Genomic DNA, 20,183 nt, shown 5'->3' on the forward strand with positions numbered 1-20,183 from the left:
AAATAATTAAAACAGTTGTCAGAAATCTAAACCCTGGCTATAGCACAGAATGCGCAATACGTGACGAGCTTAAGTTTAACAATTGACGATCTAAACGCGCCTCTCCCGCCTGATAGACACGACACGAGGAAACGGAAATTAGCCTTACGCCTTTAGATTTAATTTGCATACGTGTCACTGTAACACATGTCGTCTTGCTTGTGATAAACACAGAAATTTAATGATTTTCAGTTAAACGATACTTGTTTATTTTTTGAAGAGATTAACCACCGTAATTTTTGTTTGTTACTTTGATTTATCGGCCTAGCGGTGAAAAGTGATGTCCTTTTTAGTAGGGACATCTAAAGGTTATGAAATTTTTTTATAGAATGATGATGGATAGAAGGTTAGAAGAAATGAAAGATGGTGAAAATGAGCGGGTAGAATTTGTCTAGAAGCATTACCATCACATACCAAATTTTTGTTCCTCACGAGCCTACTACTATGAAGTGGTAGATACAGATAGAGTTGCATCTATATAAACCTTCTAATCCATCTATATAAAAATTTCATAATCTTTAGATGTCCCTACTAAAAAGGACATCACTTTTCACCGCTAGGCCGATAAATCAAAGTAAGAAACTTGTTTAAACTGGTTAATTTAAACATATTCAAGATGAGAAATGCCCCTTTTTCCTATTCTCATGATCTCCATCTTACCGAAAAAAAACTATCTTACCACTCCAGGATCGAAAAACTATGAATAAAAAATCCAAACCAATACAGTAGAACTACACAATTTGAATAGGTTTTGATCAAATAGTATTTGATCAGCGTCCAATAAAAAAGAATGTTTTCAAATTGAAACAAAATTAAAGCATTTTTCAATTGATGACCTGACAAAACATGACATAACAAAAATGACAAAAATGACAAAAATGACAAAAATGACAAAAATGACAAAAATGACAAAAATGACAAAAATGACAAAAATGACAAAAATGACAAAAATGACAAAAATGACAAAAATGACAAAAATGACAAAAATGACAAAAATGACAAAAATGACAAAAATGACAAAAATGACAAAAATGACAAAAATGACAAAAATGACAAAAATGACAAAAATGACAGAAATGACAAAAATGACAAAAATGACAAAAATGACAAAAATGACAAAAATGACAAAAATGACAAAAATGACAAAAATGACAAAATGACAAAAATGACAAAATGACAAAAATGACAAAATTGACACAATTGACAAAATTGACAAATTGACAAAATTGACAAATTGACAAAATTGACAAAATTGACAAAATTGACAAAATTGACAAAATTGACAAAATTGACAAAATTGACAAAATTGACAAAATTGACAAAATTGACAAAATGACAAAAATGACAAAAATGACAAAAATGACAAAAATGACAAAAATGACAAAAATGACAAAAATGACAAAAATGACAAAAATGACAAAAATGACAAAAGAAATGACAAAAATGACAAAAATGACAAAAATGACAAAAATGACAAAAATGACAAAAATGACAAAAATGACAAAAATGAATGACAAAAATGACAAAAATGACAAAAATGACAAAAATGACAAAAATGACAAAAATGACAAAAATGACAAAAATGACAAAAATGACAAAAATGACAAAAATGACAAAAATGACAAAATGACAAAATGACAAAATTGACACAATTGACAAAATTGACAAAATTGACAAAATTGACAAAATTGACAAAATTGACAAAATGACAAAATTGACAAAATTGACAAATTGACAAAATTGACAAAATTGACAAAATTGACAAAATTGACAAAATTGACAAAATTGACAAAATTGACAAAATGACAAAAATGACAAAAATGACAAAAATGACAAAATGACAAAAATGACAAAAATGACAAAAATGACAAAAATGACAAAAATGACAAAAATGACAAAAATGACAAAAATGACAAAAATGACAAAATGACAAAAATGACAAAAATGACAAAAATGACAAAAATGACAAAAATGACAAAAATGACAAAAAATGACAAAAATGACAAAAATGACAAAAATGACAAAATGACAAAATGACAAAAATGACAAAATGACAAAAATGACAAAAATGACAAAAATGAAAAAAAGACAAAAATGACAAAAATGACAAAAATGACAAAAATGACAAAATGACAAAAATGACAAAAATGACAAAAATGACAAAAATGACAAAAATGACAAAAATGACAAAAATGACAAAAATGACAAAAATGACAAAAATGACAAAAATGACAAAAATGACAAAAATGACAAAAATGACAAAAATGACAAAAATGACAAAAATGACAAAAATGACAAAAATGACAAAAATGACAAAAATGACAAAAATGACAAAAATGACAAAATGACAAAAATGACAAAAATGACAAAAATGACAAAAATGAAAAAATGACAAAAATGACAAAATGACAAAAATGACAAAAATGACAAAAATGACAAAAATGACAAAAATGACAAAAATGACAAAAATGACAAAAATGACAAAATGACAAAAATGACAAAAATGACAAAAATGACAAAAATGACAAAAATGACAAAAATGACAAAAATGACAAAAATGACAAAAATGACAAAAATGACAAAAATGACAAAAATGACAAAAATGACAAAAATGACAAAAATGACAAAAATGACAAAAATGACAAAAATGACAAAAATGACAAAAATGACAAAAATGACAAAAATGACAAAAATGACAAAAATGACAAAAATGACAAAAATGACAAAAATGACAAAAATGACAAAAATGACAAAATTGACACAATTGACAAAATTGACAAAATTGACAAAATTGACAAAATTGACAAAATTGACAAAATTGACAAAATTGACAAAATTGACAAAATTGACAAAATTGACAAAAATGACAAAATTGACAAAATTGACAAAAATGACAAAAATGACAAAAATGACAAAAATGACAAAAATGACAAAATGACAAAAATGACAAAAATGACAAAAATGACAAAAATGACAAAAATGACAAAAATGACAAAAATGACAAAAATGACAAAAATGACAAAAATGACAAAAATGACAAAAATGACAAAAATGACAAAAATGACAAAAATGAAAAAAAGACAAAAATGACAAAATGACAAAAATGACAAAAATGACAAAAATGACAAAAATGACAAAAATGACAAAAATGACAAAAATGACAAAATGACAAAAATGACAAAAATGACAAAAATGACAAAAATGACAAAAATGACAAAAATGACAAAAATGACAAAAATGACAAAAATGACAAAAATGACAAAAATGACAAAAATGACAAAAATGACAAAAATGACAAAAATGACAAAAATGACAAAAATGACAAAAATGACAAAAATGACAAAAATGACAAAATTGACACAATTGACAAAATTGACAAAATTGACAAAATTGACAAAATTGACAAAATTGACAAAATTGACAAAATTGACAAAATTGACAAAATTGACAAAATTGACAAAATTGACAAAATTGACAAAATTGACAAAATTGACAAAAATGACAAAATTGACAAAATTGACAAAAATGACAAAAATGACAAAAATGACAAAAATGACAAAAATGACAAAAATGACAAAAATGACAAAAATGACAAAAATGACAAAAATGACAAAAATGACAAAAATGACAAAAATGACAAAAATGACAAAAATGACAAAAATGACAAAAATGACAAAAATGACAAAAATGACAAAAATGACAAAAATGACAAAAATGACAAAAATGACAAAAATGACAAAAATGACAAAAATGACAAAAATGACAAAAATGACAAAAATGACAAAAATGACAAAAATGACAAAAATGACAAAAATGACAAAAATGACAAAAATGACAAAAATGACAAAAATGACAAAAATGACAAAAATGACAAAAATGACAAAAATGACAAAAATGACAAAAATGACAAAAATGACAAAAATGACAAAAATGACAAAAATGACAAAAATGACAAAAATGACAAAAATGACAAAAATGACAAAAATGACAAAAATGACAAAAATGACAAAAATGACAAAAATGACAAAAATGACAAAAATGACAAAAATGACAAAAATGACAAAAATGACAAAAATGACAAAAATGACAAAAATGACAAAAATGACAAAAATGACAAAAATGACAAAAATGACAAAAATGACAAAAATGACAAAAATGACAAAAATGACAAAAATGACAAAAATGACAAAAATGACAAAAATGACAAAAATGACAAAAATGACAAAAATGACAAAAATGACAAAAATGACAAAAATGACAAAAATGACAAAAATGACAAAAATGACAAAAATGACAAAAATGACAAAAATGACAAAAATGACAAAAATGACAAAAATGACAAAAATGACAAAAATGACAAAAATGACAAAAATGACAAAAATGACAAAAATGACAAAAATGACAAAAATGACAAAAATGACAAAAATGACAAAAATGACAAAAATGACAAAAATGACAAAAATGACAAAAATGACAAAAATGACAAAAATGACAAAAATGACAAAAATGACAAAAATGACAAAAATGACAAAAATGACAAAAATGACAAAAATGACAAAAATGACAAAAATGACAAAAATGACAAAAATGACAAAAATGACAAAAATGACAAAAATGACAAAAATGACAAAAATGACAAAAATGACAAAAATGACAAAAATGACAAAAATGACAAAAATGACAAAAATGACAAAAATGACAAAAATGACAAAAATGACAAAAATGACAAAAATGACAAAAATGACAAAAATGACAAAAATGACAAAAATGACAAAAATGACAAAAATGACAAAAATGACAAAAATGACAAAAATGACAAAAATGACAAAAATGACAAAAATGACAAAAATGACAAAAATGACAAAAATGACAAAAATGACAAAAATGACAAAAATGACAAAAATGACAAAAATGACAAAAATGACAAAAATGACAAAAATGACAAAAATGACAAAAATGACAAAAATGACAAAAATGACAAAAATGACAAAAATGACAAAAATGACAAAAATGACAAAAATGACAAAAATGACAAAAATGACAAAAATGACAAAAATGACAAAAATGACAAAAATGACAAAAATGACAAAAATGACAAAAATGACAAAAATGACAAAAATGACAAAAATGACAAAAATGACAAAAATGACAAAAATGACAAAAATGACAAAAATGACAAAAATGACAAAAATGACAAAAATGACAAAAATGACAAAAATGACAAAAATGACAAAAATGACAAAAATGACAAAAATGACAAAAATGACAAAAATGACAAAAATGACAAAAATGACAAAAATGACAAAAATGACAAAAATGACAAAAATGACAAAAATGACAAAAATGACAAAAATGACAAAAATGACAAAAATGACAAAAATGACAAAAATGACAAAAATGACAAAAATGACAAAAATGACAAAAATGACAAAAATGACAAAAATGACAAAAATGACAAAAATGACAAAAATGACAAAAATGACAAAAATGACAAAAATGACAAAAATGACAAAATTGTCAAAATTGTCAAAATTGTCAAAATTGTCAAAATTGTCAAAATTGTCAAAATTGTCAAAATTGTCAAAATTGTCAAAATTGTCAAAATTGTCAAAATTGTCAAAATTGTCAAAATTGTCAAAATTGTCAAAATTGTCAAAATTGTCAAAATTGTCAAAGTTGTCAAAATTGTCAAAATTGTCAAAATTGTCAAAATTGTCAAAATTGTCAAAATTGTCAAAATTGTCAAAATTGTCAAAATTGTCAAAATTGTCAAAATTGTCAAAATTGTCAAAATTGTCAAAATTGTCAAAATTGTCAAAATTGTCAAAATTGTCAAAATTGTCAAAATTGTCAAAATTGTCAAAATTGTCAAAATTGTCAAAATTGTCAAAATTGTCAAAATTGTCAAAATTGTCAAAATTGTCAAAATTGTCAAAATTGTCAAAATTGTCAAAATTGTCAAAATTGTCAAAATTGTCAAAATTGTCAAAATTGTCAAAATTGTCAAAATTGTCAAAATTGTCAAAATTGTCAAAATTGTCAAAATTGTCAAAATTGTCAAAATTGTCAAAATTGTCAAAATTGTCAAAATTGTCAAAATTGTCAAAATTGTCAAAATTGTCAAAATTGTCAAAATTGTCAAAATTGTCAAAATTGTCAAAATTGTCAAAATTGTCAAAATTGTCAAAATTGTCAAAATTGTCAAAATTGTCAAAATTGTCAAAATTGTCAAAATTGTCAAAATTGTCAAAATTGTCAAAATTGTCAAAATTGTCAAAATTGTCAAAATTGTCAAAATTGTCAAAATTGTCAAAATTGTCAAAATTGTCAAAATTGTCAAAATTGTCAAAATTGTCAAAATTGTCAAAATTGTCAAAATTGTCAAAATTATCAAAATTGTCAAAATTGTCAAAATTGTCAAAATTGTCAAAATTGTCAAAATTGTCAAAATTGTCAAAATTATCAAAATTGTCAAAATTGTCAAAATTGTCAAAATTGTCAAAATTGTCAAAATTGTCAAAATTGTCAAAATTGTCAAAATTGTCAAAATTGTCAAAATTGTCAAAATTATCAAAATTGTCAAAATTGTCAAAATTGTCAAAATTGTCAAAATTGTCAAAATTGTCAAAATTGTCAAAATTGTCAAAATTGTCAAAATTGTCAAAATTGTCAAAATTGTCAAAATTGTCAAACTTGCCTAAATTGACTTAAATGACTATTTTGACAAAATTATTAAAAAAAATTCCAAAAAATTTGATTTACAAAAATGATACAGTTATCCAAGCTTTTATGGGCGTTTAATCCCGAGTCAACAATTTGATCACCATATGCTATCGCGTGGGTCGGTTGAAATAATCAACCATTTTGTTGTTTACTGTTTCGTTGATGAAAAGGTTTTTCACAATCTGGAAAAAGTGCTCTGTTTTCTTCTCAATCAATTTTTAATAAGACTATTTGGCGCAATTCAAAAGTTTGACTTTAAATTGAGGGAACATTAGATACGAAGCTTGACTCAAGGGTGGTTGTTTATCTATCATAAGAAAAAAAAATTGCCACAAGTCACGAGCTGCTGAAAAATTTATCCAGCTGATAGAGTAATTGCCGACACATATGGTAAACCTGATTTTTAATTCATGCAAGTTAATAGTGAATCCCACCATTCGAAGGGGGAAGCGGGGTCAATTGACCCATATCCTATAATAGCCTCAATCTATTATCGGTATCCCACTGAGCCTTTTTAAAAGTAAAAAATAAATCCCACCCAGGAGTTTGATCGATATTGCCTGTGCCTGTGATGATAAGTATCAAATGTGGGTGGCTATCGTGTAATTTTGTCTGTCATTGGGTGGCAAGGTTGAATCAAAACAACAAAGAAGGGCATCGATTTCACCATCAACTGACCTTCATTACGTGCCGCTGATGCGATGGTCGGCCTTCAGGGAACCGATAATCGATTCATGACAGTTGTAGGGATGTTTTCTTTGAGAGTCAACGAACGCCTCGAGTGACATTTATTAATAGGTTGACACAAATCTTCCTTCTTCTAATATTTTTTTTGAATTTTAATTTTAATATTGTTGGTATAATCAAACGACCAAATCAATCTATCGTTTTAATATGTCTAACGGTTAGTGAAATTGTGTTGAATAGGTTTCCAAACCTATTTTTATTTGCATAGCGATTTTATAACGATTACGGCTGATGTAACAACCTATTAGAGAATTTGACTTCCAAACCGGAAAAAATACACGCATGTAGTAAAAATAAAGCTGTGGCAGAAGGTTAACAAGTGAGAGGAAAATGTATAAAAAAAAAGAACCAAGCGTACTAAAAATGGCACCACCCAGTAGCAAATATGATTGCGATGCGATGGCTAAATTTCGCATTTTTATGCAATGTTGAACGACTGGGATCCGTTCCATTCATCGGTACGCAACAAAGTGTGTGTAGACATGTAGAAGTCTCTCAGCTCAACACTTTCACTGCCCGTGAGTCACATTAGTCTCGAGATAATGATGGCCGGGCCACATTACCAACATGTAGATATTACATAAATCGAGCTAGCTGGACCACAAGCGGAGCATCATGAAGTGTGTGGATGATGACGACGACAATGGCCAACTTTACGCACAGATAGGCCGAAGTATGGCTCTATGGGCATTTGCAAATATTTCGAGAAAATGCGGATTGACCATTCACAAACATTCATATGCGTAGCACAGCGGTGTGCTTATTACGATGTATCTGTCTCACCAACAACGATGGACGTCAGGCAGTTTCATCCGCATCTATCATAATCATAATCCGTTTCCGTATATTAATGTATAATGAGCGATAATTTCCCGATTCAAATTAGTTTCTCTGAAGAAAAACATCTCCGACGTAACAAAAAACAAGACCAGCACAAGGTTTGTCTTATTTCAAATTGCACAATTGAAATGTCAAACCTAAAACGTCAAACCGCAGTTTTGTTAATACCAAACATAAATAACACGAAAACAGGTCCAGTAACCCTATCGGTCACTTGCACAATTCACTGTCATGCAGATGGATTTTGCAATCGGTTGCAGCATATGCAACAAATGCACGTAAGTGAATGTACCAAACTTACCTAAAGGTTTGTCCAAAAGACCGACGTACATACATCATAAGTGTTCATTAACGCCGTGAAATTTACATGAAGCCAAACCTCTTGCGAGTTCACCACAGGTTGTTTTTCTAGGTAATTAACTTGTCTTCTGCGAGACCGTCCGTCGATGCCATCGATTTGCGGAAGTGCACCGGAAGTATTTATTGTGACGCTTCGGAAGTTTTGCGAAAGGGTACTGGAACTGACACTCATTATCATCAATATACTTATTGAGTAAGACTAAAGAAACGAAGGCATATCTACGTTTTCAGCTCATTTTAATCCGCGAGAGCTGAATGTTGATGTTAAAATTATCGATCTTCATTTATTGAACAATTTCAAGCTTACTAGATCAATTTTGACGGTTTTGACAATTTTGACAATTTCGACAATTTTAACAATTTTGACATTTTTGACAATTTTGACAATTTTGACAATTTTGACAATTTTGAGAATTTTGACAATTTTGACAATTTTGACAATTTTGACAATTTTGACAATTTTGACAATTTTGACAATTTTGACAATTTCGACAATTTTGACAATTCTGACAGTTTTGACCATTTTGACAATTTTGACAATGTTGACAATTTTGACAATTTTGACAATTTTGACAATTTTGACAATTTTGACAATTTTGACAATTTTGACAATTTTGACAATTTTGTCAATTTTGACAATTTAAAAAGTTTAATTGTATATTATTCCTGATTGAAAGTGATTAGTTATTGAAACAAAATGTTCTGCCTGAATGAAGCAACTTAAATTGTTACCCTCGGAAAAAGAAGATAATTTGTGTTTTTCATGATTCAGGCTCGGTCTCTCAGATGAAATCTATTTGAAGGCTGCAGAGCTTTTGATCGTATTCGCTAAATAATTGAATTTATCGAGAACTTATTTCGGAACAAATGCTTTTGCTATTTTGCTCCACCTGTTGGGCGGTAATCAGCTGCCGTGAGATTGAACGGTTTATAGAATGATTGCTGTGATTGACAGAAAAATACCAATGGATCCATTTAAGCATCTCAAATTTCAGATAAATTAACTGTTTTTTTTTTTAAACATTTGAATTATTTTAATGAAATGAAAATGATCATACCTTTACATTCATAGCAATGATAGTGATTTGAAATTGAACTATTCTATCTTATTTTTATCTATCAATTTCATATTTAGAATAAGCTATTCTATTCTATATTTTTTATTTATAGAGGGTTTTAACCAACTTGGTCATTCGCCCTCTTAGTTTAGAATAAGCATTTCATATGTCCCGGTTCCTGGCGTGCATTCGAGGAAAATACTTCCGTATCGGCCCGGATGCCCGGTTTTTGCCCGAATTTCTTCACATTACTTGCTGAATTTTAGTTTAAAAAAATCAAATTGAGTCGATATGTTTTTGTTTTCTGGTCCGAAAACGAATTTTTGGGAATCATTTTTATCAAAATAAATTAGAAAATTAGAACACAATTTGATGTGCTTCGACGAATAAAAAAAGTTTCAAGTGATTTTCTTCTAACTTTTTTTTTTTTATTTTGCATGAATGTTGGATAAATATTGCTCAGCTTTGTCCGGATATTGCCCGGTTTCTTGTATTCGAATATTTGAAATTTAATGGCTGGATTTGGCCAGGCTTTTCAAAAAAAAAGTCCCGGAATTTCCAGGCCCAGAAACGTGCTGGAAAATTTCTTGAATGCTTAGTACAGAATCACATCGTTTTTGGCAGCGCTCCTATTCTATTTACTAAGACGAGCACGCACATAGAAACTCTCGGTCAGATAATTTTTATTTAGTTGAAAAAAAAAGCAAATTCCAGTATGAATTAAAACCTCATAAAATCTGCCAGCCTATCTTTTCTTGTTTACTCCATGTCTATCCTTTGCATTCATTCTTGTTTATTATGAAATAAAACATTTCCTGAGGTAACTATGGTAACTATCGTGCCGCACCATGGGAGATTATTATAAAAGCAAGCGAACAAATATATTTTCAAAATGTTTTCTACGATTTGACTGCAATTCCTTTTTGTTAAGATCCTTAGATCATAAGTTAATAAATTCCAAGGCAAAGAAACTGACCATGGTGAAATTTTCAAAAAAGCTCAAAATATCTAGATCGTAAGTACAATCTTCAGAACTTGTTATCCACGTAAAACATGAATAAAATCAGCTAGAACTAAATGATCTCGACTGAAAACCTTGATTATATCATCTTTTTTCTGATTTTCTTTATTTTTTCATGCTTTATATTCTATAACATCGCATAATCGCTGAAGCCTGAACACTGTATTTTTATAGAGATTAAGGTTTACAACAATATACTGAAGAAGGAATTTTTCATATCAGTGCTCCAGTGTTCCAAAATGTTCTTTTTTAGTTCTTTTTTTCAAACTTATGGTTTTTTGCAAATTTTCTCCATTTTTCAATAGCTTAAGAATGAAAGAGTTCTGAAATTTTAGCTTTTCTCAAACAAAGTTTCTACGTGCTTTTTTGTTTTTTTTATATATGATTTTATTGTCTAGGTTCACATAGTAGATAATTAAAATTTGTAAATATTTATATCACGGTCGGTTTTTGGGATTTCTATAATATAACAAATCATAGCAGCGAACTGTTAAAGAAAAAGTATTCTAGTTTTTCTTCGGAAACTTCGTAAGTTGGGAAATATACAGTCCATTTTTTGAAGACTCAAGGTCCTTCTATCGACGCTAAGAAATAGGTTCCTCTGGTAATTCCATATTATCCTGGTGTCGCAACAGCCGAATATCAAGTGCTCCAAGTCATCAGTAATTCCAGGACATAGGTCGCAATAAGGATCTACTCTCATGTTTCTCCTGAATAAAAGCTCGTTGTTTCCTATTTTGTTATGAACGACCAAGAACCACGCAGACCGTTGATCGGGTGATAAATATTTGGAGTGGATGTTCGTCAAGATCGTTTACCGGATTAGAATGGCGAACGACGTAGGGTATCTGATAAGTACACAGATTCTAGTACAACGATTCTGACGTGAGAATACTTCCTAGGAATTGCAGATAAGTTCGGCGGACTAACATTATTCTCCAAGTAGCTCCACATAAATTGTAGATTTGATCCAGCTCGTAGAAGTCTATTCAGCAGTAATTATTTTTATTTTAGTGTTGGTGAATGAAGGCCTAGACCATTTCTTTCTATTGGTAAGATCATTGCTTCAAAAGCCACTCGGTTCCAAGATCTGCCATGCCAAATAAACTTTCCAATTTGGGCTATGATTTTGCCAGCGAACTTGTTGGGCAAAGGAATTGTAGATGCTACCTACCACAGTTTTGATGAAACGTTAGTATTTATCAGAATGATCTTTTGAGTTAGATTCAGTGTTCTGACATTATTCATCCACAGCCTCGTATGGAAACTTTGTATCGTCTTCTGCCAGTTTCATCGATGATGCGTTCGATATTTTCCCCAAAAATAAAGGCCTAGAATTTTGACCTGCGGCTCTATTTTCAGCCAACTGCTGTCTTGGGTTAGTGCAACATTCCCATTTAAAGTTGGTACTGTTTTCTGAGGATTGAGTAGCGCTCCAGATACATGTTGAAAATCGCGGAATATGTTTACCAAAGTCGTGAGTTGATTTTCGTCTTCCAGAAAGATAGATATATCATGAACATATGCATTTAGCACAGTTCGCGGCAGCATTGTACTTATTTTATCCAATAGCGGCTGTATGTAAATGACGAAAAGCAACATAGAAACAGCTGTTTTTTGATTTTGTTGGTTAACCTTCCGTTGATTAATACCCTTGAGGAGGTTTTTGCCAAAGAAGGACATCAATATCGCAACTAAATTCTGGTTGAAATTCATTTTGAGCATGGTGTCGGCTAGAAAACTATGCTCGACCTTGTCAAAGGCGTGATCAAGATCGAGAACTACTAAGAGAGAGCTTTTTTGGCTCGTTTTAAAATGGCATATGTTGTCTAAAATTTTCGAGGTTGCCTCAAAAATATTCCTTCTTCCATTAGTACACTTCTGCTTGCTAGACAGAACTCTTGTAACGAGGTCTGTAATGCGCCGCTTCAAAATTCTCCCAACAAATTTAAAGTCAGAATTTAAATGCGAAATAGGGCGATAGTCTTTTACACTTTTAGCATTAAAAATTTATCTTATTTTTTCCAATTATTGTCCGCGCGATCTCCCATAGTGCAACACACTGCCATATTTTGTTGATTTTTTTGTGTTTCTTTGCTACTTTGATCATGAGGTTTGACAGCTCTGTGCGCTAGTGGCGACTCCTATTGGAAAATTAGCTTTTTCTAGTGATCCATTGCCAAAAAGATCTTAATTCAGGAAATTCAGATTAGTACTGTTTCACGTTATTTTTTTTTAACTTTTTTCAATTAGAAAAAAATAAACTTAGCAAACATTCATTAAAATTAAAAAGCTCTATAAAGTTATCGTTCATCGTTCCAGATTTCAGAAATTCATCGTTCCAGTTCTGTGCAAAAAAACCTCATTTCCATCCACAGAAGGACGAACTCACAAGAAACACACCAAGGAGCTCAAAATATTCTAGCATATGTGCTCCCAATGATAATATTTTGAATATTTTATAGTCATATGAACGTATGGTACTGTTGTGTTTTCGAGTAGGCCTTGCTCGGATGAGGACGCGTTTTTTAGTCTTTTTGTTGCTCTGCAATTTTTTATAGTTTTGTCTATAAATGATACAAATCCTAATGGGTTGAAAAAGTGAAAGTGTAATTTGCAAGAAAACGAAAGATTTTTTTTGACTGTTCATAGGAAATAATATGTGGAGTGGAATTAAAGGATATTAGTGATTTTTTGGCAGGAAATGCTGAACGTGTACCAAACATGAATGTCACAATTCGGTGGACGGCAGACAAATTGGACCACAAGGACAGGGAATCCCGGTGAGAGCTTTCCGATTTTTTTAACTAACTATACTGTCACTCTCCTATGGCGTTCGCTGCTGTACTTATTTTACATTTTTAACACCAGAATACGTGGATTGTGTTCATATCCTGTTTTCCACGGGTCGCGTAGTATGAGTCTATCTTATTCATCTCTATAAATAGGTACCAATACCATACTTTACACAGAAGGTACCGGTGGAAAATCCAGATTGTAAGGAAGGATAGACTACATTTTTTTTTGGAGGTAGTGCAAATAGTGATGATCAAAAGTTTGGTTTCCACGACCGAGGAATGTTGGAGTTTTTTTTCATTTATCTACCAGCAAGCGGTGGAATAGTAACAGCCATCGATTGCTTTGATCGTTTTGAAGAAATCAAAAAGCCTTTAAGCGTTTTTCCCTTATCATAATTTCACATCACATAAATTATGTTTAATAAAAACATTTTTTTTTATTAAGTTTCATTCATTTTGTGTGGGCTGCGTGCGCGGGAGTGTCGTCACTTTAGTGATTGCTGTTGTTGTTAGTAAATGCGTTACTGCAGGCATTCAAGTTGCTTAAAAATGCATTGGAATTTAAATAATGTTTTATGAAAAAACGCGATAACAAACCAAATACTTTCGGAAAAATTATTCCCTTACTATTCCAGGTATTCTACGCATTTAGAATCATTCGATAGGGATTGCGCAAGCGCATTGAATGAAACATTTGCCCATATTAAATGCAATTTGATTTTCAGGAATTATGTCCAGTCTACAGAAAATTGGTAAATCGGTGATTGTTGTAAGCTATCCATTTTTTCTTAATCGTATTATTTTTCTTGCTTCTGTTATTTTTTGGTAATCAAAATCAAAATCTTGATGTTTATTGTAAGAAATATGTGAGCCTGTCAGTTATAAACTAAATGTCAGGTTAAGGATATGGAAACATACAGTTCATTATTATAAAGTCGAAGTTGGGAGTAAGAACAACGAGGTAAGCGAAGTAGTTGGTTGAAAGGTAAGATGGAAAAATATGTAACTTTTTATTTATTATATATTTAAAATAGCTTAACTCTATTCTTGGGGATTAGAGGGGGGTAGGACAGGGCATCAAACAAGCGGAAAACTGATATACAATGGATTGTGGGTTTAAGCCAGCCGGAGTATCTCGGCAAATTTGGAATCATAAATATGCTACTTAGGTACCTTTTCAGGATTCTTTATTTGTTTCGAACAGTTGGAAGGGAGTGAGATGAGTCAAACCTGTCCCAAGCCAGTGGTAACGGACCCCTTGGTTGTGCTGCAAATATTGTTGATGAGTTAAGTATGAACAATATTTGAATGTGCGATCGAGACTTCCCGTACCGACTCGGGTCGAAAGACCTACCAGCCACTGGTGGGTCAAACATACATACATACATACATACATATGAAGGTATGGTACTGTTGTCTACGTTCCTTCCTCCCCTGGCTCCAGTTGTCTCTGCGTCCAATACAGCACAGTGGACCCGGCCAAGAAAAGATGAGTAATAAATGTACCTTTAATACTCACCGGGATGCAGACAATTTATGACTGTTTATGTACCATAAGCATAAGCATGAGCATAGCTGAAGAGCATTTTTTTTTTCCTTTTACTGAGGTTATAATGGCTTCAAAAGTGTGAAAAAACTTCTTAAAATTTGTGTAATGATAAATTTAATTAGTTTTTCAAGTATCAAAAGGTGGATGAATTTTACGTTCAAAGCCTACAAATAAACAGAAAAAACACGCAATTTATCAAGTTTTCAGTCCATTTTTGCTTCAGTTAAGTGCAGCGCTAACAAGCGTTGAAAACGAAAATGAAAAAAAAACTGATGATTCTATCCAACTTCCGAGATCAAAATCGATGAAAATTGGAAATTTTCTGACGGCGTATGGTATCATTAATGCATCTGATCAATCCGATTAAACTACAAATCCACCGATCACTTGACTATTGATTTATTTAAAGCAGATACTATAACAAAATGTTAAAGGTAACCTTACTAATCCTTACTACCTTACTACCCCCTTACTAAATTTTCCCATGAAACTGTACTCTACCCTTAAAGCAAACATATTATAATCAACATTGGTAACTCTCAGCATGCTTCATATACTTCAGCAAGGACATGTATATCAGCACCACCTCCTGGAGAAAGTTCTTACTAGAAGGAAATTTCAAGCATTGAGGTACTGAGGAAACTCTGAACATTCTTTCCAGCAACCGTGGGTTCGCGTCTTAACTACAAAAGTTCGTGTTTGAACTTGAATTTCTATGACCACGCAGAAAATTTTGTTTATGTTTTATTTTCAACATAGGAATTTCAGCCTACTCCAACTTTTCTTCGTGTAGCAAAGTTTGTTGCTATGGTTCTCAATTTGTGTTGTTTTCTGCCGAATGGAAAAAATGTTCCCGACGGGCGGAGTATGCTAATAAATCTACAATTTGAGATTCTAATGTCTTTGGAATTGGAACAATCATTGATGCAAATTTCACTTTTTGGACAATACTGAATATTTTATAAATGAAATCATAAGAAGGCAACAATTTACTAAGTAAATCGATCTTCAAATCTACTCTACAATATGATTTGAGATTTATTGATGACCACATCACCATTATTACTATCATTATTATCTGGAGCACGTTTGGTAAATGGAAATCAGCATTTCTCTAAAATGAATAAATTGGTAAAGGAAAAAATTCTTTGTGTTGAATTAGCTCTTTTTAGTACTCTTCATTTAGGCACATCTGATTTTTTGAAAACTCCAAAACATGTTGAACCGATAAATCAAAATCATATTTTGAGTATAAAATTTATTAACGAAGTCAACTTACTTATCATGAAAGATATTATGAAAAAATAGTAGATATACTTGTGTTGTGTTTAGTATAATTGTCAGATCGGGACACAAAGTTTTGGTGATAATGAGCTTAACAGTTTTCGCCAGAAGCTTTCGAAATTTAGTCTAAGGCAACTTAGGTCTTCTCGATAGCATTTATTCATGTTCGTAAGAACTTTCCTCACATGGAGGCGCGTTTCATGTGTCCTTCAAGTTTCTGGGGAGTGAGGAATATTACTACTATTATTATATTTGCTTAAAGTGATCGGTTCATGAATGATATCTTTATATTTTGCCGTTATGGTAACTCGGGATCAACAAGTCACATTCTTAAATAACCACTTAAACGACTGTCGTTTGTAAAATTTAGCGATTAAATCATAAACTTTGAAAAAGCTTATGAGCTTATCAGCTTAACATTTTTCACACCGAAAGGTTGGTACATTCAACAGTTTCGATGTACATCAAAATTAACGGTGAATATATTGGAAAATTAATGTGCGACTTTCACTTACCACACAACTTAACCCGACCCATCCATCAATAAGGAAAGCTTTTACATAAACATTTTGTGTACCTTTTTCTAATGAGAGCCCCACTTAACCGCGCCACCGATTTTTATGCGCTCCCCAAACATTACTGTCAATTATGATTTATGTCGGTACGTTGGAGCATTTTGACCATTTTGACTGATCTAAGAGTTTATCCCCGGGTGCACAACAAAGATGTTAAAAGTGTGTTTTTTTTCTTCTTTCTATCCAAACAGGAGAAACCGCGCGCAAAACTGACGAATTGGGATCAACAATGATGATGGCTGCTGCCGGTCTCCGGATCGCTCGATGAATCGCGAGGCTCTCACTCGACAGTGCGCGATCGAAGATGTAACATTTGCCAAACGGGGATCAAAACGCAAGAGCGCCGAAGAAATGACTGAAAGTACCGATACCCATCGACTTCTTCTAATGAAATAGGAACAGCCCGTAGTTCCATGTGGATTAGATAGAAACATTTGTTGAGTGGTGTTTTTTTTCCTTCTCTATAATAATAAATAAATAATTATTAAGCTGAGCTGTCTGGGTAAGTCAGCAGCTTTTTCCCCCCTCTCCTCCTTCTATCTTTGTGATGTTTACCTCCGAGGAGAGCAAAACGGAAACCATGCGGGAGCACCATAATGTGCACAAAACGATGAAGATGACCCGCTTTCGGAAGCGACTGCTACTCGGCGGCACAAATGGCGGCGGGTACCCGTTGGCGACGATGATGACCCTGATCGGTCTTCTGCTTCTGGCAACCGGTCTTATACAGTTCCACGGGGTCCAGGGGGGCCTCATTGTGAAGCGCCAGGTGAACGAAGATTTGCTAGTGCCCCCAACCACCACGATTGCTTCCGCCTCCCTCGAAGAGGAAGAAGCGGAAACCACGCTAGTTCCTCCGACGGCTCCGCGGGTCGTCGATTTCCGAACCGGAACCGAAAACAAACCCACCGGGCGAGCCATCGAATTCGGTTATGACAATGAGGCAGGTGCCTCATCGGCCGAACAGGAGGCAACGGTAGCCGAACTTCGGGCCGTTGACCCAACAAAGCTAACTCTTGAGGAATCCGAAGCAGAATCAACAACGGATCCACCGGCAGACCTACAAGATCCAATAACCATCCTTCCGCCGAGTGCCGTCACCCAGCCGGAAGCGCCAACGACTGTCATTTCACCCACCAAAGACACCAGGCCGTCGTCGTCGTCGCGGCGAAAGACGACCAAAGAAACGATCACGGAACCGGAAACGAAGGCCAAACTCGTCGCAACAACCTCTAGTCCTGTGATGGCTGCGGCACCAACGGCTCGTGTCAACTCCCGACGCCCGGAGGATGATCCTCAGGATCACCTCCACGAAAGTGATGAAGAGGAAGAAACACGAGCGGTAAATCCGACAGCTGAACTCCTGGCTGCCGTTACGACTACCGAAAACCCGGAGGAATCGGTCGAAGAACGTACCGAGGCAAGAGCAAGTAGGACCGGAAACATTCTAGCGCTTGATCCTGTCGAAGAAGAGGCTGGTCCCGTCGCCGCCAACGATGGTGCTGGTTCTGGTGAGGCCGAATCCGTAGTTGATGATGACCGGAATGATGCCGAGATTGTCCCAACTGTCGAAAGCAAGAACGAGCGGAAGGTTCCACATCGGTTCGATTTGGAGAGGTGAGTGTGATCTGTTTTTCTTGTTTGATTTAAAAAGAAAAAAAAAACATTTTTTTCATGTGTTAAAAAAATAATTTACGAACGAAAGTATTTGTTTTTTTTTTTCAATCGAAAGTGAGGTTTTTTGAAAAGGGCGGCTCTAAATATATTTTTTGGTGCTATTCCAGAACAGTTCATATGAAATTTATGCTTATGCTTATGATACATACACAGACAGATCTTGTCAGCATCCCGGTGAGTAGTAAAAGGACATTTACTACCCATCTTTACTAGGCACAAATGCTAGAAAGTAGTGTGCTCCTGGACTCCGATCCCCGATAAATATTCCTTATGTGGGTGGGAATGGAGTTGTTTGCAAAGATATTTCAAATTATAAAACATATTAATTTTAAAATTCTTTGCTCCCCATCCCTAGTCATTGACCATGGATATAGCGCCATTGCTTGCTCTTGGAAAGAAAAATTAGAAAGAAAGAAGGATATTGTAACATCCATGCAATCTTTGGAACTTTACCCTTTTCAAAAATTTCATGGTAAATTCAAAAGAATTTTTTAGACCAACTTTTGTAATTTGCACGAAACGGCTACGTGAAAAACTACATAAATGATTTCTAAATTATTTTCACGTAGATTCTACGAAATAAATAAGTAAGAGTGCCCCTATCAGAATTGGTGCGTGCATCAAAGTTATCTACAACTTACGTGAAATTTTGATGAGTTCAACGCGATGTGATGATGAGTGTTACATGAAATGTGAATGCAAATACGGTCGATTTATCGTGTCATGTTCATGGTTGGAAAAACAGAAATTTCACTCGAATCAGATTTTTTTACTTTCCCTACAGCCGTTTTACACAAACATTAAACACACTAGTATTTTTATAAAGGGATTTCAAATTATGGGGGGCACTGCACCTCGTCGTGGTCCATTTTAGATTTCCTGTAGAAATAAGAAAAATATCAATAATTGAAAATTAATTCAATTTAATCAATAATGATTTTGTTACCTGATGAGACATTTCGGATCTAGCACATTCTTATCAGATGTATTTACCTGCATCTGTCTAAGCAAAACGATTCTCAAAGTCTTCACTTTGCTTAGTGATACTGTTACTTTCCTGACGATAACTTTTAACGATTAAACACATTTGGAAGTACGATATTTCAATTTCTATCAAATTTTGAACCAATTTAAACACTAAAATAAAATAAAAATCCCCGGTGTATGGAAAATAAAACGCGTCCTTTGACAAACGAATCATGGCCTCCTCTTTTTCAAACTTCTTAAGAAATTAATTGATTTAAACTGGAAAAAGTAGTGTTCATTTAGACAACTTTTTTATTTTTATTTTGACAATTAAGTAATTTTTTTTTCGTTTTATTAACATTTTAGACTTTAAGTCATTTTTATAATTTTTTTTTAAACTTCTATCAATTTTATCAATTTTATCATTTTTGTCAATTTTGCTCATTTTGCCCATTTTTTGTCATTTTTGTCATTTTTGTCATTTTTGTAATTTTTGTAATTTTTGTAATTTTTGTCATTTTTGTCATTTTTGTCATTTTTGTCATT

General features: G+C 32.2%; 1 protein-coding gene across 2 annotated transcripts in view; it reads left to right on the forward strand.

The window, feature by feature from the left end:
* The window catches only part of LOC129751427 (titin homolog), a 173,827-nt gene that overhangs the window by 112,788 nt on the left and 40,856 nt on the right, over positions 1–20,183 (forward strand). For both annotated transcript variants that reach the window (XM_055746919.1, XM_055746921.1), the window contains exon 3: positions 17,186–18,611. In XM_055746919.1, the coding sequence (XP_055602894.1) occupies positions 17,542–18,611 (1,070 nt within the window). In that variant the 5' untranslated portion in view covers positions 17,186–17,541. The remainder of the gene's footprint in view (positions 1–17,185; positions 18,612–20,183) is intronic.

Source organism: Uranotaenia lowii, chromosome 3, assembly GCF_029784155.1.
Source record: "Uranotaenia lowii strain MFRU-FL chromosome 3, ASM2978415v1, whole genome shotgun sequence".
NCBI classification, from domain to species: Eukaryota; Metazoa; Arthropoda; class Insecta; order Diptera; family Culicidae; genus Uranotaenia; species Uranotaenia lowii.